Source organism: Parasteatoda tepidariorum, chromosome 2, assembly GCF_982258835.1.
Source record: "Parasteatoda tepidariorum strain Cologne lab strain chromosome 2, Ptep-v5.0, whole genome shotgun sequence".
In the NCBI taxonomy this organism is placed as follows: Eukaryota; Metazoa; Arthropoda; class Arachnida; order Araneae; family Theridiidae; genus Parasteatoda; species Parasteatoda tepidariorum.
In genome coordinates, this window is record NC_141756.1 from 64098629 (window position 1) to 64123765 (window position 25137).

A 25137-nucleotide genomic window follows, 5' to 3' on the forward strand; every position below is an offset into this window, starting at 1 on the left:
TTTATACTGCTATTTTACAGCTTTTTATTTTCATAAAGCATTTAATTGTTTGTTTCAATTTAAGGGTTGGGACCACACAGTCTTGCTACCAATATTACTTTACTTCGGGCAACAGAGGTAGATGAGATTTTTGATGGAAAAGATGAAAAGTATCGTGCAGTTTCTATCAGTACTGAGCCACCTGCATCACGGTAAATAGTTTTTTTTATGAAGATTTTTCTGATTTGTCTAATTTTTCTAAAATATATTTAGTCAACAATGTTTGAAAAGTTATATTTTTTGGTCTATAAATCTTAAGATATGTATAACATCATACCTATGATGATTTTCTAACTATTCCTGAAGGAAAAAAAATAGACTGAAACTTCATTTGAAAATTTAGCCTTAAATAGTCTTAGAAAATGATCATGCTATTTTAACACCAACTTTTTCAATAGCATTGCTAATAATTTTGAAACTATTTCAAAAATATTAGGCACTTTACATGCGACCTAAAATTACTGTTCAAATTAAAATTAAAATGCATTCATCATTATTTAAAATATTATCATAATTGCTGTTTTAATTTTCTAAATTTTACAATTCATCTAAAATTTTCTTTATAGGATTTTACTCCTCCTATATTATGCAGAAAAAAAACTAGTTTGTTTTGTAGATAAGCCGCCAATACTGATTTAAATGTTCATAGATAAAAGTGAACTAATGTGTAATAAATGCTTGTAGGAAGATTAAAAAGAAATTTTAAAAGTTTCTCCTGCATACTTTTAAACTAGTACTTGACAGATTTCAAAAAATAAAAATAAACAGTGTTTTAAATTAGTTATAGATGCTTTCAATTATACATTTTACAGGTTATATTCATATTACAGGAGTTTAACCTTCTGAAACGCATTAACCTTGCCCAGTCTAAATAATTTGTGGATTGTTTTTTTTTTTTTTTTTTTTGTCTTTTTAATTCCCCTTTTATCTTTTTTTTTGTGAACATTAAACATTAGTCATTTTAGAACAAATTAGTTATTTTAGAAACTAGATTAGTTATTTTGATAAGTTGTTACAAACCATAATCATTAATGCAAGGGTCAAAACGGTCCTAATTCATGCTGTTTTGAAAAATGGGGGCAAAGTTATTTAGATTTTCTACTCTTAAAAGAATTGATATATCATAATTAATAAAATGTCAAAGGCATATATGTAGAAAAAATATATCTAACGTGCCTACTTTAAGATGAGTTGAATAAGTAATATGATAAAATCGTAATGTTTCTCTTTAAATACTAGTTGCCATTTATAATTAAAGCACACTGTACTGATTGATCAAGACAAAACTATGACCTGTTAGCTGAATTTCAATGCCTTCAATCATTTAATCAAAGTGTTTTTACCCTTCTCTTAAAAAGTATTGTGAAAAAGTTCATTTTTAAGTGAATCATTTCATGCTACGTTCCAATGACAGCAGATTTAATTCATTTTTACAGAACTTATATTTGAACATCAATGGAAGAGCTTTCTTTTTGTTTAATTGATTTATTATTCAATTAATTTCATTATTTAGTGTGTTGGGAAACTAAACTCTAAAACTCTTGCAGGGAAACTAAAGCTAAGAGAAATACTTGGATGCCCACAGTTCCAAATAGTTCTCATCATTTAGATGCTGTACCATGTTCTACTCCTGTAAACAGAAATAGAATAAGTCACAAGAAAGTTAGAACTTTCCCATTACTGTAAGTATTAAAATTAATACTCTATTTTACACTGTTGTTCATAATAAGGTATTTCATATAAACTGGGGCCTTGTGTGACCCTCTGAAGATACCTTGGTAGCCTGCCAAATCACGACAATCCGTTTTAATGATAATCCAAATTATCGACTGTTAATTGTTGTGAGAGAATTAATAAAACTTTTTGGATCAGAGAACACATAATCAAACACAGGAACGCATTTAGCAGTTCAGTATTTGGTGTATACTTTACTAATACTAACTACAACTATTTCGGAGGATATTGTTGCTTTAACTAAGTAGAAATATTGTCAAACTACACATTTAGCTTAAAATGATCATCAACCTTTTTATACTGTTTTTTTTTTTCTCGCTGTAGTAAAATATCTCTATCATCCTATTTTATATGTTAAAATCATCTCCTTCCTACTTAAAAATTTCTTTAGCTAAATTATATTATCTCGCAGTTGTGTAACCCACAGGCTTTTCAAATTTACTACTGTGGCTTTCTGGTGCAAAATGCTGAAGACCCTTAACCTAAACTAACCATTAAATTTCCATTAGCTTTCAATTGTATGTATGATTTATTTATATTGCTGTGTCTGATCTGATTAAAATTAGTATGAAAGAAAAAATGTTTAAGCTCTTTAAAAATATGGCATATTATAAGTATGGTGATAGGATTTGTAATCTGGGTACCAATTTTATGAAGACGGAAAGATGGAATATTCGGAGTGCCATTTATATTGGTGATGATGATAGGCAGGTGAGGTTGGAGGGTGTATTGGTATAGTGGGCCAGTTGAAGATTGATGTTGAAAACAGAAGGGTGATGAAAATAATAGTTGAACCGGATCATATTTAATAAAAAGCTTTTATTTATTAATAGTATTTGCAGAGCTCGAGATACAAAACTAAATATCATTCATAAGAATTTCAGTTGAATCAATTTTGTATAATAATATTAATAAGGACAGGCCGTGGGAGACAAATCCCCACGACCTGCCTAATCAAAAGCCAAATTAAAAAGTACGTGTAATTTGTTCCGATCGGACACAGGAGAAGCATGGGATGGAGATCCAAAATTGGCGATTTATCACAGTATATCATAGCCAAAACAAAGCCAACAAGCATATCAACATGGGTTTAAAAGACCACCTTGGCGATCACGAGTCGCCAACAAATTTATGTGAATTATTACAGCCATGCAACCGAAACATTTAGCCGTTGGAAAATTAGAATAAAAAGTTATAAATAGATTTTTGTTTTCGATTAAAGGCGACAGTGAATATATAAGTCTGCATTAGTAATGAAATAAAAAAGTATCCGTTACATTAATCTAGAAGAGAAGAAATAAATATTTTATGTTCATTTAAAAGATTAAGTTTTTGATTTATTTTTAAATGTAATTCTATTAATAAAAGATCAGCTTAAGTAATGAAAGATATTTTAAAAGATAGAAAATAAATATGTGTATGCCAATTGTGGCATCACATATATCCCCGCTGAACACAGAAAAAATATGTATATATAGTATATATACATATTTGTTTTTTTTTTTTTTTTAATTAATGGATCTCCCCCATGTCACAAAATAATGTTATGCACAGAAACATAATATATCCTTGGAACTTATAATATACACTTATGTATAGTAAAATATCAAAGCAAAATTATTATTCAAAAAAAATTTTTTTAGACATCATTCAGTTATACTTCAAAAATATATTTTAAATATTCATGTTATTAAATCATATGTTGATGCAAAATTAGCTGAGCATTGTCATCACCTGGACAGGATATTCTAATTTCTCTCGAATTTGAGAAAACTTTATCAGTAACAAACAACATAATTTACAAAATCATTTCATTTACCAAATATTTTTCTCATTGTTATTATTACTTTTCCACATTGATATACCTATATAATTCAAAATATTTAAACATGTAAGTGCAATTTATCATATTATATTCTATATTTCTTATTATAAGTTAATTAAATGTTTATAACTATCAAATATTCAAATAATTAAAAGTGTCAATAAAAATTCTTTAGTTTATTATTAAAAACATACTGAGCAGAGCATATCATTCAAAAAAAAATATGAGCTTTTATTTTAGCTCTAAATAAACAGTTGATCAGACTGTTATTTTATTTACCTAGGTTTAGTCATCCCTTTTTCATAAGGGGCAAAATTATCATCTCTTATATTTCAAGAGGCAAAATTATCATCTCTTATATTTCAAGAGGTAAAATCATCTAAAAATGCAGCATATATATATATTTTTATTTAACATTTTTTTTTTAAACCTTTGAACTAACTAATATAGCAGGTGATCAGGATTCTAACCTGAATTTTTGCATACATGATGCATTGTATTATCATTTATACTATCATGGCTGTATATTATATTCAATAAGATAAAAGTTTTTTTTTTAATTTTATTTTCACTGCATCTATAAAAATTCACTTCATTTTAATGAAGGAAAATATTGTCATATTATATATAAATGCTCAATTATTCTCATTTTGAATTTCATGAATTTATTTTTAGCTCAGTTAAACACTTAATGAATAGAAATTCGAATATTAAAAAAATATTTGACAATTGCATTGCTCAAATCAATAGAATTTCTTTTTTTTTTTATATATATATAATGAAGTTTCACAATTTATTTATGTTTTGATTAAACAAAATATTCATGAGTAACTATTTGGATTAACCCTATTGAATATGCACTTGCATTGAATAAAATAGCTTACTTTCTTAAGAGAAAAACTATTTTTGCTCAATATAATAGCTATTGTAAAATTTAAAAAAAAATAAATTAGATTAATTTTTTTTTATTACTGTTTATTTTATAATAAAAATATCTCTATGTCACTTAATGAGTTTTAATTACCTGGGCCCTAGTAAAGAAAATCACCATAAATCATTCTGCACAGATGCCTCCATGCAAAACAACAGCAACAATGAGACAGTTAATGAAATTTTTAATTAAAGAAAAAAAATATAGAGGCTGAAATCTTTAATTTTTCAAATTTGCAAACACTCATACCAACCTAACTTCTAAAGGATTGGAATATCAGATTAATATGGTTTCATAAAATAACAAAAGTGTGTAATTGTGTGTTTATTATTTTACTTCATAATTCTTAAAAAAATCTGGGTGAAATTATGTTACACTACTATAAGTACTGATTAAGAATCACTTTGGGATAGCTTAATCCTTATAATACATTTTAATAACACGTTATTCCCTATTGTGATTTTGTGTAGATGTCAATATTCCTTATTTAAGGATTGTTATCTTATTTGAAATTTTCAACATTTCAAAAAAAATAGAGAGTTAATTATTGATATTTATGATTACTTCAAAATAACTTAACTAGCTTGAAGCTAATTTAAATTGTAAAATTTAAGTGTGCATAAGGGTTTATAAAATATATCATTATTATTATCAGTATTATTTAAAATACATTTCTGGTTTTGTTTTAATAACATTTGTAAATAAACAACAATAATTTTAAAAATGCACTTGAAATATATAGTATATCAATTTATGGTAAACAGTATAAAATCAATTTCTATTTATTATAATATTGCAATTCTTGATAATGATCAACCCAAAATATTAACGGTAACATAAATAATGTTAAAACGACTAATTAAATCATATAAAATTGAAATTCTTTTTTTTTTATGAACCAATATATGATATGAATATTTTACGTTCTGTTGTTCTTAATTAGATAGCAAAATTTGATTGCAGAAATTAATCTTTGAAAATAAATTTATACATAAGTAGAATGTCAAAAACACCCAACGATCTGTAAATACAAGATACCTAAAGAAACTTCACATGCAAATTACACCTAACCAACACTATAATCATTTCTTGTTTTGCTTTGAAGAAATTGTCTGTTATATGAATACAAGAGTTGAAGATATTTTTCAAATTAACAAAGTTTGCTTACTGGTAAAATCAGATGCAGAAACACTAAAGCTCCCATAACACCATAAAAACAGAACGCAAGAAAGTCTGAGAACATTCCTTGTAATTTACCAAAAATAAATTTCTTGAATACCAAAGTATATTTACATCGTTCAGTTCAGACATTAAAATAGTTTAATTCACGAGTTATCGGCAATTTAAAATCATAACTCAAATATCATTTTATAGAATAATAAATGTGGACAATAAAAACTCTTAAATGTTATTGCTAAGAACAAATAAAATTTCCCTAAAATCACTGAAAACATCGTTAATGTTCATTTTTAAAAAATGCAACACTCGAATAAAATATAAAACACTCGATTTTTTTTTTTTTATATAGAAAATAAAATATGGAAAAATTTGATTTTACACATCACTTCTTTTGTATATTAATTAATTAAATCCTTATCACTGAAATAAAAATATAAACTAAATTATTCAAATCCTGTGAAAGTATATTCGTTTCAGAACTTAAGTTAATTCAACAATAACTCAATTTTCAATTAATTCTTCAACTGTATAAACATCACCAAAAGGCTAATAATAAAATCAAATAACTGGATAAATTACAAAATTTCAGGTTGTAATTAAATAAAATTAAATATTTTCTATTATATTTTTAACTTCTAAAAAAAATTTTAAGTCAAATGCTCTATCAATTTGTCATACAAAAATTTTAAATTCAATTAAATGTTGTAAACATAAAATATAAATAATTGAAAGGATACATAACGGATGACTGTTCTATGAAATCCTGATGAAAACGAAATCAAAAGCAAGACGAGAGTTGAAGGAAACACAAATTTAGTTTCTTCTTTATGATGAATCATAAATTAATAGATATTTCTTTCGAGTAGCGTAGGAGGGGAAATGTCGAACATCGACGAAATAGAGCATCGTAAACCAAGCTTCATTCAATTCCATACGTTTTCGCAGCATTCCAAATTCTCCGCTAAGCACGAGCTCCAGTATGAAGTAGTGGTTTGAAGTAGCCGTGAAGATAAAAATTATGAGTTGAAGATCAGCATATAACCCAAAATCGCTCCTTGTAACTAGGCACCATTTTATGAAGATAAATTGAAGATTCAGGGGTGCCATTTTTATGAAGAAAGGAAAGCCAAGTGTGCCATTTTATATTGGTGATGATGATAGGCAGGTGAGGTTGGAGGGTGTATTGGTATAGTGGGCCAGTTGAAGATTGATGTTGAAAACAGAAGGGTGATGAAAATAATAGTTGAACCGGATCATATTTAATAAAAAGCTTTTATTTATTAATAGTATTTGCAGAGCTCGAGATACAAAACTAAATATCATTCATAAGAATTTCAGTTGAATCAATTTTGTATAATAATATTAATAAGGACAGGCTGTGGGAGACAAATCCCCACGACCTGCCTAATCAAAAGCCAAATTAAAAAGTACGTGTAATTTGTTCCGATCGGACACAGGAGAAGCATGGGATGGAGATCCAAAATTGGCGATTTATCACAGTATATCATAGCCAAAACAAAGCCAACAAGCATATCAACATGGGTTTAAAAGACCACCTTGGCGATCACGAGTCGCCAACAAATTTATGTGAATTATTACAGCCATGCAACCGAAACATTTAGCCGTTGGAAAATTAGAATAAAAAGTTATAAATAGATTTTTGTTTTCGATTAAAGGCGACAGTGAATATATAAGTCTGCATTAGTAATGAAATAAAAAAGTATCCGTTACATTAATCTAGAAGAGAAGAAATAAATATTTTATGTTCATTTAAAAGATTAAGTTTTTGATTTATTTTTAAATGTAATTCTATTAATAAAAAATCAGCTTAAGTAATGAAAGATATTTTAAAAGATAGAAAATAAATATGTGTATGCCAATTGTGGCATCACATATATCCCCGCTGAACACAGAAAAAATATGTATATATAGTATATATACATATTTGTTTTTTTTTTTTTTTTTAATTAATGGATCTCCCCCATGTCACAAAATAATGTTATGCACAGAAACATAATATATCCTTGGAACTTATAATATACACTTATGTATAGTAAAATATCAAAGCAAAATTATTATTCAAAAAAAATTTTTTTAGACATCATTCAGTTATACTTCAAAAATATATTTTAAATATTCATGTTATTAAATCATATGTTGATGCAAAATTAGCTGAGCATTGTCATCACCTGGACAGGATATTCTAATTTCTCTCGAATTTGAGAAAACTTTATCAGTAACAAACAACATAATTTACAAAATCATTTCATTTACCAAATATTTTTCTCATTGTTATTATTACTTTTCCACATCGATATACCTATATAATTCAAAATATTTAAACATGTAAGTGCAATTTATCATATCATATTCTATATTTCTTATTATAAGTTAATTAAATGTTTATAACTATCAAATATTCAAATAATTAAAAGTGTCAATAAAAATTCTTTAGTTTATTATTAAAAACATACTGAGCAGAGCATATCATTCAAAAAAAAATATGAGCTTTTATTTTAGCTCTAAATAAACAGTTGATCAGACTGTTATTTTATTTACCTAGGTTTAGTCATCCCTTTTTCATAAGGGGCAAAATTATCATCTCTTATATTTCAAGAGGCAAAATTATCATCTCTTATATTTCAAGAGGTAAAATCATCTAAAAATGCAGCATATATATATATTTTTATTTAACATTTTTTTTTTAAACCTTTGAACTAACTAATATAATCTAAAAAGCAGGTGATCAGGATTCTAACCTGAATTTTTGCATACATGATGCATTGTATTATCATTTATACTATCATGGCTGTATATTATATTCAATAAGATAAAAGTTTTTTTTTTAATTTTATTTTCACTGCATCTATAAAAATTCACTTCATTTTAATGAAGGAAAATATTGTCATATTATATATAAATGCTCAATTATTCTCATTTTGAATTTCATGAATTTATTTTTAGCTCAGTTAAACACTTAATGAATAGAAATTCGAATATTAAAAAAATATTTGACAATTGCATTGCTCAAATCAATAGAATTTCTTTTTTTTTTATATATATATATATAATGAAGTTTCACAATTTATTTATGTTTTGATTAAACAAAATATTCATGAGTAACTATTTGGATTAACCCTATTGAATATGCACTTGCATTGAATAAAATAGCTTACTTTCTTAAGAGAAAAACTATTTTTGCTCAATATAATAGCTATTGTAAAATTTAAAAAAAAATAAATTAGATTAATTTTTTTTTATTACTGTTTATTTTATAATAAAAATATCTCTATGTCACTTAATGAGTTTTAATTACCTGGGCCCTAGTAAAGAAAATCACCATAAATCATTCTGCACAGATGCCTCCATGCAAAACAACAGCAACAATGAGACAGTTAATGAAATTTTTAATTAAAGAAAAAAAATATAGAGGCTGAAATCTTTAATTTTTCAAATTTGCAAACACTCATACCAACCTAACTTCTAAAGGATTGGAATATCAGATTAATATGGTTTCATAAGATAACAAAAGTGTGTAATTGTGTGTTTATTATTTTACTTCATAATTCTTAAAAAAATCTGGGTGAAATTATGTTACACTACTATAAGTACTGATTAAGAATCACTTTGGGATAGCTTAATCCTTATAATACATTTTAATAACACGTTATTCCCTATTGTGATTTTGTGTAGATGTCAATATTCCTTATTTAAGGATTGTTATCTTATTTGAAATTTTCAACATTTCAAAAAAAATAGAGAGTTAATTATTGATATTTATGATTACTTCAAAATAACTTAACTAGCTTGAAGCTAATTTAAATTGTAAAATTTAAGTGTGCATAAGGGTTTATAAAATATATCATTATTATTATCAGTATTATTTAAAATACATTTCTGGTTTTGTTTTAATAACATTTGTAAATAAACAACAATAATTTTAAAAATGCACTTGAAATATATAGTATATCAATTTATGGTAAGCAGTATAAAATCAATTTCTATTTATTATAATATTGCAATTCTTGATAATGATCAACCCAAAATATTAACGGTAACATAAATAATGTTAAAACGACTAATTAAATCATATAAAATTGAAATTCTTTTTTTTTTATGAACCAATATATGATATGAATATTTTACGTTCTGTTGTTCTTAATTAGATAGCAAAATTTGATTGCAGAAATTAATCTTTGAAAATAAATTTATACATAAGTAGAATGTCAAAAACACCCAACGATCTGTAAATACAAGATACCTAAAGAAACTTCACATGCAAATTACACCTAACCAACACTATAATCATTTCTTGTTTTGCTTTGAAGAAATTGTCTGTTATATGAATACAAGAGTTGAAGATATTTTTCAAATTAACAAAGTTTGCTTACTGGTAAAATCAGATGCAGAAACACTAAAGCTCCCATAACACCATAAAAACAGAACGCAAGAAAGTCTGAGAACATTCCTTGTAATTTACCAAAAATAAATTTCTTGAATACCAAAGTATATTTACATCGTTCAGTTCAGACATTAAAATAGTTTAATTCACGAGTTATCGGCAATTTAAAATCATAACTCAAATATCATTTTATAGAATAATAAATGTGGACAATAAAAACTCTTAAATGTTATTGCTAAGAACAAATAAAATTTCCCTAAAATCACTGAAAACATCGTTAATGTTCATTTTTAAAAAATGCAACACTCGAATAAAATATAAAACACTCGATTTTTTTTTTTTATATAGAAAATAAAATATGGAAAAATTTGATTTTACACATCACTTCTTTTGTATATTAATTAATTAAATCCTTATCACTGAAATAAAAATATAAACTAAATTATTCAAATCCTGTGAAAGTATATTCGTTTCAGAACTTAAGTTAATTCCAACAATAACTCAATTTTCAATTAATTCTTCAACTGTGTAAACATCACCAAAAGGCTAATAATAAAATCAAATAACTGGATAAATTACAAAATTTCAGGTTGTAATTAAATAAAATTAAATATTTTCTATTATATTTTTAACTTCTAAAAAAAATTTTAAGTCAAATGCTCTATCAATTTGTCATACAAAAATTTTAAATTCAATTAAATGTTGTAAACATAAAATATAAATAATTGAAAGGATACATAACGGATGACTGTTCTATGAAATCCTGATGAAAACGAAATCAAAAGCAAGACGAGAGTTGAAGGAAACACAAATTTAGTTTCTTCTTTATGATGAATCATAAATTAATAGATATTTCTTTCGAGTAGCGTAGGAGGGGAAATGTCGAACATCGACGAAATAGAGCATCGTAAACCAAGCTTCATTCAATTCCATACGTTTTCGCAGCATTCCAAATTCTCCGCTAAGCACGAGCTCCAGTATGAAGTAGTGGTTTGAAGTAGCCGTGAAGATAAAAATTATGAGTTGAAGATCAGCATATAACCCAAAATCGCTCCTTGTAACTAGGCACCATTTTATGAAGATAAATTGAAGATTCAGGGGTGCCATTTTTATGAAGAAAGGAAAGCCAAGTGTGCCATTTTATATTGGTGATGATGATAGGCAGGTGAGGTTGGAGGGTGTATTGGTATAGTGGGCCAGTTGAAGATTGATGTTGAAAACAGAAGGGTGATGAAAATAATAGTTGAACCGGATCATATTTAATAAAAAGCTTTTATTTATTAATAGTATTTGCAGAGCTCGAGATACAAAACTAAATATCATTCATAAGAATTTCAGTTGAATCAATTTTGTATAATAATATTAATAAGGACAGGCCGTGGGAGACAAATCCCCACGACCTGCCTAATCAAAAGCCAAATTAAAAAGTACGTGTAATTTGTTCCGATCGGACACAGGAGAAGCATGGGATGGAGATCCAAAATTGGCGATTTATCACAGTATATCATAGCCAAAACAAAGCCAACAAGCATATCAACATGGGTTTAAAAGACCACCTTGGCGATCACGAGTCGCCAACAAATTTATGTGAATTATTACAGCCATGCAACCGAAACATTTAGCCGTTGGAAAATTAGAATAAAAAGTTATAAATAGATTTTTGTTTTCGATTAAAGGCGACAGTGAATATATAAGTCTGCATTAGTAATGAAATAAAAAAGTATCCGTTACATTAATCTAGAAGAGAAGAAATAAATATTTTATGTTCATTTAAAAGATTAAGTTTTTGATTTATTTTTAAATGTAATTCTATTAATAAAAGATCAGCTTAAGTAATGAAAGATATTTTAAAAGATAGAAAGTAAATATGTGTATGCCAATTGTGGCATCACAATAAGCTTCACAATTAAATTTATAAAATATGGTAAACTGCTTTTGATTTAGAAATTTTGCAATTAATCTGATTATATATCAATTTTTGCTGGGAATCTCTCTTCGTGATTGAAGATCTTTTTTGAAAATGTATTTTACTAATTAAGGATTTGTATTTAAAAAAAAAATTTAAACTTTCATTAACATAATTATTAGTTTTGCTAACTTCATGAACATTAAAATAGTATTTTTGTTTTTATTTAGTTTATTTATTAGGGCTTGTTTCTTATTATTTGTTGTTAAAAATTTTATTTAGTAATATTAAAACTGAAAATTTTACTTCACTTTCACATTTATACTGAAGTTCAAAATTATTTTTTTCATTATTTATATAAAATAGATAATTTTATAAATTTTTAAGAATCAAGATATTTTTGTGTATACAGTTGTTTGTTGCAGTTATTGGTTCAGATTTTTTTGTTTTTAATAAAATTGTAAATACGAATGTTTTTTTTTTAATTAAAAAACATAAATATTTTATACTAACATTGCATAAATTTTCTAAACCTAAATTCCTATTTTGATTGTATCCCCTTCTCTTATTGATATAGAATTGTGAATCATAAGTTTCCTTACCTGTCAGATTGAAAATTAAATGATATTTCACATTAAGAGTGATAAGATTATGAGAGCATTATGTTTGTACATAATATGATAGGGAATGAAAAATTAGTTCACTTAAGTTCATGTTAAGCATGTTCATGTAAAGAAGGTTCATCTGCATCACAGCATATATGAAAGATCTCCAGATTTATTGTAGAAAAAATTCTTATTTCATAGTAAAGCAGTTTCAAAATCAAGTTTTTTTCCAAATAAAACTTTCATATCAATGGTAGCTGTGGTTGACCCTGAGAGGACATTAAAAGTGGGACACTACTTCCAGTATTTTATTAGCAATGAATATCAGGAAGAAAAAAAATACACAATTTTACTTGGTCTAGTATTTTATGTTTGGGATAATTTAAAGTAAATAGAACTTGTGAACTTACTTATGCAAAGTTGAAAGGGAAAAATCATATATTCTGAATGAATAGTCTTCCCATTGGAGTTAACAACTTATGGAAAAATTCTTTAATAATCATTATTTCCAAGAACTTCTTAACATTCAATCTAAAAATAATCTCTTCAACAGGAATATATATGCAAAGTAGTATCATTTTTGAGGGGAAAAAATGCATTTTTTTAAAATTTGTTTCAAAATCTATTTTTATGGTAAAACAGATTTGATGGCTTTAAGTATAAGTATACTTTTTCTCATGTTTATTTCAATTAAAATATATAAAACATTATTTTAGTACAGTTTGGTGTTTTAAATATTCTTAAAAATTTACTGCAAAATCTTTATTATATGCTCCTTATAAGAAGCTCTTATAATTATGACAGTTATTATTTAACACAATTTAACAATAATTCATTTTTTGTAGGTATGATGATCTAGAACCTGCAGTAATTCATGAAAATGCCACACAAATGGAAGTTCTTGTTCCAGTTCGTTTAGATATGGAAATAGAAGGTCACAAACTGCGTGATACTTTTACATGGAATAAAAATGGTATTTTTTACTTTAAGTGCAGTATGGTTAACATACTTAATGTTGAAATATTTTATAGAATAAGAATTTCATCAACTAAATTTAAGAGCTGTTGTTAGAATGTTTGTATATATTCAGTATTATAGTGATTCACCAAATGAGAAAGTTGTAGTTGGTTTTGGCTAAAGATGGCTAATAATTTGTTTACATTATTTAGGATTTTATTATTGGCAACTGTAAAAGTTGTCTCACATGAAATATATGTCATATATTCAGTAGCATTGTTAACTTGTTTCTTTAAAGCAGCAAGAAGCACCAAATGTTGATAAAAAGAGTTAGCTCAATCTTACTTTAATGTGCAAATTTATAATAATGGAAATGAAGTCATGCAAATGAGAAATGATGAATCCTTATAGGGCCCTGATAATCCTTATTTAATGTCATCAAAGTGTCAAATTTTAGACAGTCTGCCAACTTTACTGAGAAAAGAAATTAATGTTTTTGCTATAAACAGTTGCAAATTATCGATTAAGTCTCCTTTTATAGCTTTAGGCATTAAAAATCTACTTGCGGTAGAAATTGAAGCAAAATTAATGACAATTTATAAAATTAAAACAGTTTAGCAATCATGCAATAGTTTTCAAATTTTATGTAAATGTTTTAAGTACTTGAATTGATTTCTTGCTTGCCAAAGTTACTTAGAAAATATTTTTATGCTTATATTATCATGAGATTCTTTAAAATCTCAAGTATCTATGAGTGGTCCATTAAATTTTTGAATTATTTGATTTGAAGATTTACAAATGGAAACATTAAAACAAAACAATACAAGGAAAATGCTATCCAACTTTAACTGGTAGAATGAGAAATAATCTCGTGAAAGTCAGCAACAAAGCGAAAAAGAAGCCAAACAATATATATAACCAGACACTCAGTGAAAAGGGAACAGTGTGAAGTTATTAACTGAAACAAAAATTATATTTTTCTATGTTAACTAAGTGAGACAAAATGTTATATCCTTAAATATTTTTTTCTCTTCTATGTGATATATTTTTAATTGAAATAAAATATGCAATATAATGTGTAAATCACTAATATTAGTATTTTGTGGTTCACTTTATATTTTGACCACACTTACAAAAATTATTTATACCCCATTTATTTAACAAATCCTATTATATTTTTTCAAGCTTTATATAATTCATGTTTTTATTTACTTTTAGAATCTTTAATAACTCCTGAGCAATTTGCAGAAGCTCTTTGTGATGATTTAGACTTACCACCATTGTCTTTTGTGCCAGCTATTGCGCAATCCATAAGACAACAAATTGATGCATTTCCCACAGATAATCTTCTTGATGAACAAGCGGATCAGAGGGTTATTCTAAAGGTAATGTATAAATTACAGCCTTTTTGGATAAAAGATAATGAATGAGCAAGATATCAGAGGTAATCTATATAAAATGTTCTAGATCAAGTTATTTGAAAGCCATGTTATTCAAGTAGAAGATCTTTAATTAAGAATACTATGTGAGCATAAGTTAAATAACACATGAGGGAGTTTGTATCTTACTATTATATAAAAATTGAAGGTGAAAACATTTTACAAGCAAATCACACCGAGCTGTGGTAGTTAATGGGATAGAGTGCTTGCCTCTCAATGAGGTTACCCGGGTTCGAATCTTAGCAATTGCTGGTAGGTAAGAATTTCGCATCCGGCTTGCACCAATGATAATGCAGATGTAAAATTTCCTCGGTGGTAGAAGGATCATGGGTTAGACTCCCCTTGCTGCTATGCTATCGCAGGGAGGTTTTGGTGGTTTTCCTCGCAATGTAACGCGAATGCGAGTTAGTTTCATCAAAAAGTCCTCCCCGAAAGCAAATTTCTCCCAACACTAGATCCGGGAGTTACCTTGTCTTCTGGATTGGGGTTCAAAGATACAAGGCTACGGTCTTCCTCTTCACTGTCTGATTCTTTATTTTACAAGCGTTTAGTATACATATTTATACACAACAGATACAGCAAGAGAAATAAAATCAATTTAATGTTTTGCATAGCAATACCTTGCTAGTTATTGTTGTATCTATAATTTTTAGCACTTGTTTTCACTAAAGCTACCTTATTTTTAATAGGTTGTGCGGCTAATGGTAAAACATATCTATATGAGGATCCTCACATTATGATTCTCTTTATTGTACTTTTATTTATTGATTACTTTTTTGTATTAAAGTGTATTCACTTCTTCAAAAATTGTTTTCTGGTATTGCTCTTAATTTTAAGCCTAATATATTTTTGTTTATTTCTAACATAACAGCTGAACATACATGTAGGAAATATTTCTTTGGTTGATCAGTTTGAATGGGATATGTCTGAAAAAGAAAACAGTCCTGAAGTGTTTGCAAATAAGTTATGTTCTGAGTTAGGACTTGGTGGAGAATTTTGTACAGCTATTGCATACAGTATTAGGGGTCAGTTGTCTTGGCATCAAAGAACCTATGCATTTAGGTAAGTTTCAATTTGCATCAGTTGAAATTTTGGAACTAAAAAATTTCAATTCTGATGAAAGTGTGTTAAAATAAAACAGTTCATTCCAATTTAATAATTTTGAGCAGCATTCAACTAGAGAAAATATTTAAACCATAAGTTCTTCAATTAAATGCATCTCTAAACTTATTGGAATTTCATTAGTTGAACCTTATTATTTAACTAAGTTGTTTAGTTATAAAAATAAAGAACTGCTTGCACTAAAAGTCTCTCAAATTAAGTTTGATTTAATTTTACTTTTAATATATTTTTTTTATTGATTTTAAAGTAAATTGTGAAGACATGTTGATTATCCTAAGTATTGCTCGAAGTTTGATTTTGAATCTCTTAAAGTTTGTTTTACAAATGTTAAAAAATAGCTAATTTAAATTACTTCATTTTCTTTTTTTTTTAAATTTGCTGATTTTATCAATTACTTTAATTTAGGATGTTCATTACACAAAATTAAAAATAAAATAAAAACTAAACAATTGCCCTGATTTAACTTTTGGTTTAATTTTACACATAAATTTTAATAATTCTACTAAATGGCTTAAGAGGCTTACCTTAAATGTGCTAGTGCAGATAATATTTTAAGGATGTTATACTTGAAAAACACAATTTCTCAAAATTAACAGTTTAAAAAGTGTAGTCAGAAAAAGTTTGTATCTTTGTCTGATTTTGTGACTTAAAATGTCATTTGCACCAGCTAATTTGCATATTTAAGATCAGGTATTTGAGTTTTTGATTTAATTAAATCAAAATCTAAATCAAGGTTATAAAACTCCAATTATTAGATCAAAAGTTATTCAGTATTTCATGTTTTTATTTTGTGCATTGATTGCAGTTTGTGCAAAGTTCTGATTTTTTAAGCCTAATTTTATTGATTATAAAGGTTTCTATTTGAATATTGTTTTAAAAAAAATGGGAACATTATTTGTTTGGGAGTGTACAAACTTATATTGTGGGTAATATCAAATGCTTGCATAATTAGGCTGATCAGCAACCTTTGAAAACTAAAAAACAGCAAGAAAAAGAGCATCAAAAAACTCACTGCTTTATCCTTACAATTTAATATTCTAAAAACAGAAATCCTTCTCAAAGATTCTCTAACGAAAATAATTTTTTTTAAATAATTTAAGAGTTAAAGAGGTGAGTTTTAAAAATTTTCTACCAGTTCTTTTAGTCTTCATAGAATGCTGGTCAGCTTAGCATTATGAAATATAGAGCACGTACTCTATATTTGTTTACCAATCAATTTAATGTTCTGTAAGTAAAAGCTCATGTTTAAAATTTTTATGATATAAATGAAATAAAAAAAGATTTCATTGTACTGCAAAATGTGTAGTAAAACTTTTTTTTTACATTTTAGTAAAGTAGCTCTAAAGTTTACATGTTGAGATTAAGAAGTTAAATCCTTTATTTCTTGTACACGTACTTCTAATTGGTGAAACCTTATCCCTAATTTTAACTGTTCATGGCAGAGCAAAATTCATTTGAATTTGTTCTTAGTGAAGTTTCTATATATTGCTTGTCAATTGTTTCTTGTCAGTGTATTTCAAAACTTTTTCCACTCCAGAAAATACTCAGATTGTAGTTTGAACATTTATTCTTAGATATCTGCAAAATTTAAATCGTAGACAAAATAAATTATTGCTGTATAATATTTAAAGGAGAGGGAGGTAAAATCTCAATTTTTTAAAAAAATGTCAGTATTAGACAAACTAAAAATGTACTCTGAATTTATTTTTTTTTTAGGAGCGTGACAGCTATATAATTATTTTTCATCTTCCTACAGCTAAAATCATTCATCGCTAGATAGATAACTGAAAATCATTTCATAATTTATAAAATTTGAGTTATTTAGTTAATGATTTTTTCTAGTATTCCACTTTTATCAAATGTATGGAAATCTATTTTCTTTCAATTTCTTCATCCTGCAATCTCTGGGGTTAATTCTAGACCTTAAAGAGGGCTGGGGCAACACCTCCTAGAAAGAACAGGCCTCAGCACGGGTTACCATAAATATCCCTTAGTAGTCCAAATGGAGAAAGGTAATGCATATTTTGTATTTTCAACCACTGTGCAGCTTAGTACCCCTAACGTAATAACATCTTTCTTATTTTTCGTCTACTGCGCAGATAACTTTCATCACATCGGACTACTAAATTAATCCGTGCTGAGGGCTTTCTACTTCTAGGAGGTGTTGGCTGAGGACTGCCTACATTCTTAAATAAAAGCTACCAATCAGCAAAAAAAATGCATTACCTTTCTCCACAAAATTGCTTTGTTCTTAAGAGATTAAAAATGTTTTTTCATTAAAAAAATCCAATTTTTAAGGGGAAAGAATTCAACTTAAAAAATATTAGTGTATTTTTTACATTTTGAAAATGTGTGTTTAAATATCGGGATTATAAAAATGATGTGGAAAGAGAGAGAAAACAACAATAACTGAGTTAAGTCCAAAGAAAGAGAGCAAAAAGCAAAGTTTATCCTGATTGATTGCAATGTATAACAAGCACATCAAAAAGCAATTATTATATCGAAATTTGAAAAATTATGTGAGATTGCCAAAAAAAGATCTATATTTGGCTTGAGGTTCTAATAGAATCATCACAAATGATACCTTTAATTCAGTAGTAAGTATCAGAATTGGAAATAGTAAAAAAATTTTAAAAAATATGGAATCAGGCACTTCAGAAATAAATTTTCAAGTTAACAAATTGTCATAACTGAAATCCAAAATTTGTAGTTGCTGTAGCATTGTATTTGATTAATTGCATGAAAATTAGCTGTAAAACAATTCAGTTTTATGATGATGTCATTAAAAATTGAGCTCTTCAAATGGGTAATGACTCAAATTCAATTATTATTATCCCCTAACTGTTAGCAATGATTGTTAATAAAAATACTGATTAGTTTTTTTACTCAATTTTGATTTATAGTGAAGCTCCTTTACCCACTGTTGACATTCCTTATCGAAATCAGTCAGAAGCTGATCAATGGTGTCCATTCTTAGAAACTCTTACTGATGCAGAAATGGAGAAAAAGATCAGAGATCAAGACAGAAATACAAGGTATGTTTTTTTCCTATCCCTAAAGTACAATTAGAGTTTTAAAATTTAGTGTTTTGTTTTACTTTTTATAACAAGTAAGAATGTTTTATACTTACAAAGTATCACACATTAAAGTTTTTGTAACTAAGCTAGTGTAAATGCTGAGAGCTACCACTGTTTAAGAACAGCTTCAGATCGATAGTTACCTGCTTGTCTAGGAAGTAAAGTAATCCAGTGTGCAATGTTGACCACATTGCCACCATAATACCATGGCCCTTAAAATTCTGGAGCCGTAATCTCCTCGCCATCTTTCGGTTGTACTAAAGTTGCTTTTCTTTACAAATGAAACTAACTATTGGAAAAGGGTAAAACTTCAAGTTATATTTTTGCATTTTTTTCCACCACCATTTTGTTGAAATCATTACGAACCTGACACATGCATAAATTAATGAAAGATCTTCTGAAGCCGAATTTATTAGATGTTTCCTACAGATAAAAAACTATTTTAATAAGACACCTCATCATTTCTTATTTGTATGCACATTGAAACTGATGCAAAGCTTAGCATTTTTGCATTCATAAGTAACTGTATACTAAAATTGAAAAACTTATTTAGGTTTTATCCTGAAAGCATTGTCACTGATTTTACTGTTAAGCTAATAAAATTAATTAAAACAGGTGAAGGGGGCAGTTAGCTTTTGCTCGGCTTGCTGCTTCTCAGCTGTCACTAACCGTCTAGAAAGTAAAGATTGCTATTTTCATAAAACTTGCTATAGTCTTCAGTGTAAACCTCGATAGATTGCTATCAAATTTAGAGCAAGTTTTGTTTCTCTTGATTAAGTCAGCATTTATCAGAATGCAGTGTATTCCTTACAGAAAAAAAATGGGAGAGAATTTCTCAAAAACTGGGTGAGATTTAAAAAAGTTAAGTGAGATTTCTAAAAATTAAAAAAACATGAATAGACTTGGGAAAAAATTTATTTCTTTAATTATAATGCATCTTTTAATTGAATATTTTTGCTGCAGCATCATATCTACTTTTTTATCAGCTATTATATTTATTTGGCTGAAAAATATCATATTTGTTTCGTTTTGTCCGTTATGGAGTAGAAGATGTCGCCTTAACGAGGTATTTGTCCATCTTACATTCATGCAAAAAAAAATTTAAACGTCTTACATGAAGAAACCTTACCTACGGTGAACACGTGGTTGCAGAGAAATGTGTTCTGAAAGGGGTTCGGGAGGGGGGGGTTGTTCTGCTGTTCGCACCGGTTCTGAACAATACTGATAAATAGGGAAGCTAGATAAACAGGGACCGATGTTCAAAATAATGAAAGATCAAGGAAGAAAAGTGAAACAGATCTGTATTCAAAATGGCAAAAGACTAAATTTTTTCCAAAATTCGTGCATTTTGAAATTGATTAATAGAGTGCTCGAAGTTCTCACGTTAATCATTTTTTATTGCGAGAAAAGAAAAAAATATGCGAGATTCTCGTGCTGTAGTGAAAACACTGGAATATAAATCTGCTGGTGATTCAGTGCTGAATGCACTTGAGAGCAATCGCCACCTCTCTCGAAAATGTAACTTTTATATAAGTTTTCATGTAATAAGGCATTACAAGAAGTTTCAATATAACATAGATGATTGAAAACTTTGATTCCAGAGACTTCTTTTCGTTACCTCATTTGGAAACTTTCATCAAAGGACATAGTTTAAGTATTATTGAAAAATCAAACAGGCTTTGAATAATATGTATCAGTGCTAGAGGATGCTGCGGCTCTATTGATTAAAAAGTGGTACTTTTTATCTTAAACTAGTTTCTTGACTGAAAAATTAAATTTGTATAAGGGTACAGTTCGAAAATTTGAACTCATTAAACTTGTGTAAAACTGCAGTCATGAAAAAGAACTCAATATTAAGCTAATTATAACTTAGTCCAAAAATTTCCGCAATAACGACAGTTTTTAAAACTTGTTTTTCCAAACACTATGAATTACTTTTCTTACTAATTGGTAAGCTTAAATTTATACAAAAAAAGGTTCGTACAAAGATAATATATCAGAGTTACTGTTATTCCAAAAGAAAGCTTTAATTATTGATCATAGTTTATATAAAAAGCACCATTTCTAAAAGTGATCTTTTGAACTGTGCTACAAACTTAGACTGAAATTTTTTCAAGGTTGTGTATGTAAGTTATGTTATGATTATATCGTGACGTTCTGGGATTCAATCTTAATGGTTTGAGAATGGCTTAGCCCTCTTAATGTTAACTTCATTTTTTGCATATTTCACCATGTCTCTACTACTTTTTATGCGAATTAAAAAAAAATTGCATGCAATTATAAAATTTTATTTATCAATAGATAATTCCATTCAGGAAATAACTTTTAGTAAATATTTTTATTATTTTATATAATAATAGTTGAAAACATTTAGAATTGTAAGGTATGTAATTTTACATTACAAAATTTAAGCAAATCAGTGGAAAAGTTCTTGAAAAATCTAATTTTAAAGATTGGGCTCTTTAAAAATTAGATTTCGCCGCACTATTCGACCAATTTTGCTCAAACTTTGCATTTTATCATGTAAAATTAAATTCTTTAACATAAAATTTTATGCCTTTCAATTGAAAAAATTTTCAACTACTATTAAATAATATTTACTAAAAGTTATTTTATGCATGGTTATATCTTTGAATAAAAAAATTTTATAGTTGTGCGGATAAATTTTTGATTTCGCTTAAAGAATTCTTGGGGTATGGCGGAATATGCAAATGATAAAATTAACATTAAGGGCTGAAAACGTTAGACCGCTTACCTGACCAAACTATTAAGACCATATTTTCCAGATTGTGGCTAATCCCTATATTTTGGGGTTAGAAACCCGAATCCGTCGAAAAAGGTATGTTTATTCAGAGAAAGTATGTTTTTGTGATTTCTGATCTGATTTTGTAACTTAAAATATCACCTGCAGTAATTAATTAGTATATTTCAGGTCACTGCCTCAAACCATTAAGATTGAGTTCTAGTACATGAAGGTCCATTTATTTTTTTTGGGCACTGTGCATTTCTAATTCCTAATTTAATTAGTGTACAGTTAAATAATGCATATTTAAGTTTTTGAAACTTGAGCATTTGTTTATCATTTCAGGAGGATGAGGCGTTTAGCAAACACTGCACCAGCCTGGTAAAAAAGGAATTCACCCTCATCATCATTTGAAGATTGTTTTTAAGGACTGTACATTTATCATTTTAAATATTACATTATAAGGAAACGTTTTGAAGAAAGTATAACATTTGGAACTGCTTGTGTAGTATTGCATTTCGTCAAATATGTGTGGTTATTGTTTCTTTATATTTAATCCATAGTTACAGATTTTTAATTATTGAAAATTGCACTGGTATACGTATAACATCTTCTCCGAAAGTAATAAGTTATCAAATATTGATATAATTTGTAAATATTTGTTATTAAAGCAAATAAATACGCTAAATACTTAAGATATTTGTTTCATGTTTTTGAATATTCATAAAATTTAGCATCTTTTCCGTAAGGATTTGAAAATTTATGCATTTTTTTTTGTTTCCATTTCAAACAATTGTAAATTAATTTATGAATATTAAAATTTATTCATTTTTGAGATTGGCTAAAAATATTTTAATTAGCTATACCTCATTGTTTTGTGGAAAAGGTTTTGTAATGACAGTCAAAAATAAAAAAAAGTTTCAGATTGAAAAATTTATAAATTCTGTTTTAAATTTAAAAGTGACATTTTTAACATTCTGATAAAATGTATTTATTAGATATTCTCAAAATGTGTTTTTACAATATTTGAACAGTTTACATTATCTTTAAAAGTGTTTTTCTATGGATTAAATTATCAAAAAGTTATTCTTAAAATAGTGCTGATGTACAAAAAACTGACGTACAAAAAAAAAATTCTTAAGAACATACAGAAAATTTCCTCTAAATAATTTATTTTATTCGTGCTAATTCCTTTGACAGAAACATGTTGCAAACTATTAAAAATAAATTTGTTGCGTTAAGGATTTCAATATTATTATTCTGCTATATAAGCTTAAAGTTAAAAATTCAAGAGCTAATTAAACCTAAAATGGCATAATTAGTTATGTTTTTTGTTTTTTTTTAATTATATATATTTAGAAATAGTGAAGGAGTTACTTCATATGTGTAAAAACGTTTTGGAGTTAGTTATTTAAACGTTAATTCTGACTTTTTTCAACAAGTATCTAATCCTCATCAGAAACAGAAAAAAAATCCCCATGCTAGTTATAGAGAAAATCTGCGCATAACAGGAAAATTTAAGTACTATTTTGCTTATAATTGGGAGGCTAATGGGTAAGGGGAAGAAAACTGGTTTTAAAAACCTTCTACCACTAATGTATCAATTTATCTTACGTGTTAGACCTCTAAATTAATAGTGGTTCATTGACCACTAAAGTTTGTCTTGATTATAAGTTGTCCCCAGGGCCAATTTACATAAATTATTGACCCTGTATGTTGTTTAATTTTAAAAATTAATACAATAATAAGCCGAAAATTTAATGGAACCAGTAAATTTAATTTTTTTTTAAATTTCTATCCTTTATTGTAATTAATACGCTTGTTGAAACACAAATTAAGTCTGTTTGTTTGTGAATAGTGAAATTTTTATTTTAATTATTTAATCAGTTACATGTAGTTGAAAATATTATAAATAATTAAATGAGATGTAAAATTAAAACTTTTTACTGTTAAACTTTATATTTTAATAAAAGTAAATAAAAAAATTTCAATTATCTAGTTAAATTAATTCTCAGATAATAAAAATCATAGTAATAATATGTATGCAAAATTTGCAAACTGAAGTTGTCACCTGAACATTAATCTTAGCTCAAGGTTTTATTTTTGTATCACCCTACTGCTCTTGAATTCTTAAAAATTAAAGTATATGCAATGTAAATAAAGGATTAACTTTTTTTTTGTACGTATGATCAAAATTATCACTCACCTGTGCAGAAGGGATTGTAGCCAGGCTAGTCTCTTAAGCTAGTTTTCACAATTTTATCACTTTCAACTACTTTTCATTCACCTAAATATACTTTTCCTGAAATAAAATGCTTAATGTTAATTCTTATAAAAATGAAAATTCTAAAAAAGCTCAAGAAATTTAAACTTAAATGAAATTCTGCAATTCTTGAGTAGTTACTAAATTGTCTTTATTTTACTTCTACAAGATGTTGTGTAATCACTGCCTTTTATAAATGTTTAGAATTCTTGTATAAATGCAATCCAAAGAATATACTTACTGGGGACAAATTAATATTTAATCCCAAAGAAAAGAAATCTAGTGTACAAATATTGAGAAAGGTGGGGTTAAAATACTAAAATAATTTTATTGCCAAATATAAAACTTGTTAATGATAATCTTTCAACTCCTTTTTTTTTTTTTTTCTTCAAGCAATCAAACAGGTTGCTGTTTTCAGTTTCTTTTTCAGTAGTCTTTTGTTAGATTTCAATGTTTTCTGAGTTGCTAAAATATTAATTTGCGCACCCTAATTTTAAATACTCTTTTTAATTTCATTTTGACAAGGACTCTAAAAAATAAGCTGTTTTTACAGAATATCCTGACAGTAGGCCTATAAATTATTCAGGAATTTATGGAAGTACAGGCAACAACAAAAAAACTATCCATTTAGAACAACAAAATTTATTCAAGTCACTTTAAAACAATGATTTTATGTATTTCTTAGTTTGACTTCTTATCTTTTGATCCTTAATACCATTTGAATGGTTTGATGCTGTATAATTTTCATGGTTGTAATGCAGAATTCACCATAACTGACCCCGATCAGAAAAATTCAGATTCAGCTCATTTGAAAAGACATATCCTTAAACCAAATAGATTTTTGCACATTTGGAATTTCCCAGTCCGAATTCTAGTCAATTTTCTAACGTGACTATGAAACCAATTTGTTCTTCG

The 25137-nt window shown here is 27.1% G+C and overlaps 1 protein-coding gene across 2 annotated transcripts in view; it reads left to right on the forward strand.

Annotated features, from left to right (window-relative positions):
* The window catches only part of Snr1 (SWI/SNF related, matrix associated, actin dependent regulator of chromatin, subfamily b, member 1), a 37553-nt gene extending 14899 nt beyond the window's left edge, over positions 1-22654 (forward strand). For both annotated transcript variants that reach the window (XM_016054744.5, XM_016054738.5), the window contains 7 exons: positions 65-191; positions 1587-1721; positions 13467-13594; positions 14797-14963; positions 15889-16079; positions 19043-19174; positions 22305-22654. In XM_016054744.5, the coding sequence (XP_015910230.1) occupies positions 65-191; positions 1587-1721; positions 13467-13594; positions 14797-14963; positions 15889-16079; positions 19043-19174; positions 22305-22344 (920 nt within the window). In that variant the 3' untranslated portion in view covers positions 22345-22654. The remainder of the gene's footprint in view (positions 1-64; positions 192-1586; positions 1722-13466; positions 13595-14796; positions 14964-15888; positions 16080-19042; positions 19175-22304) is intronic.
* Positions 22655-25137: the final 2483 nt, after the last annotated feature.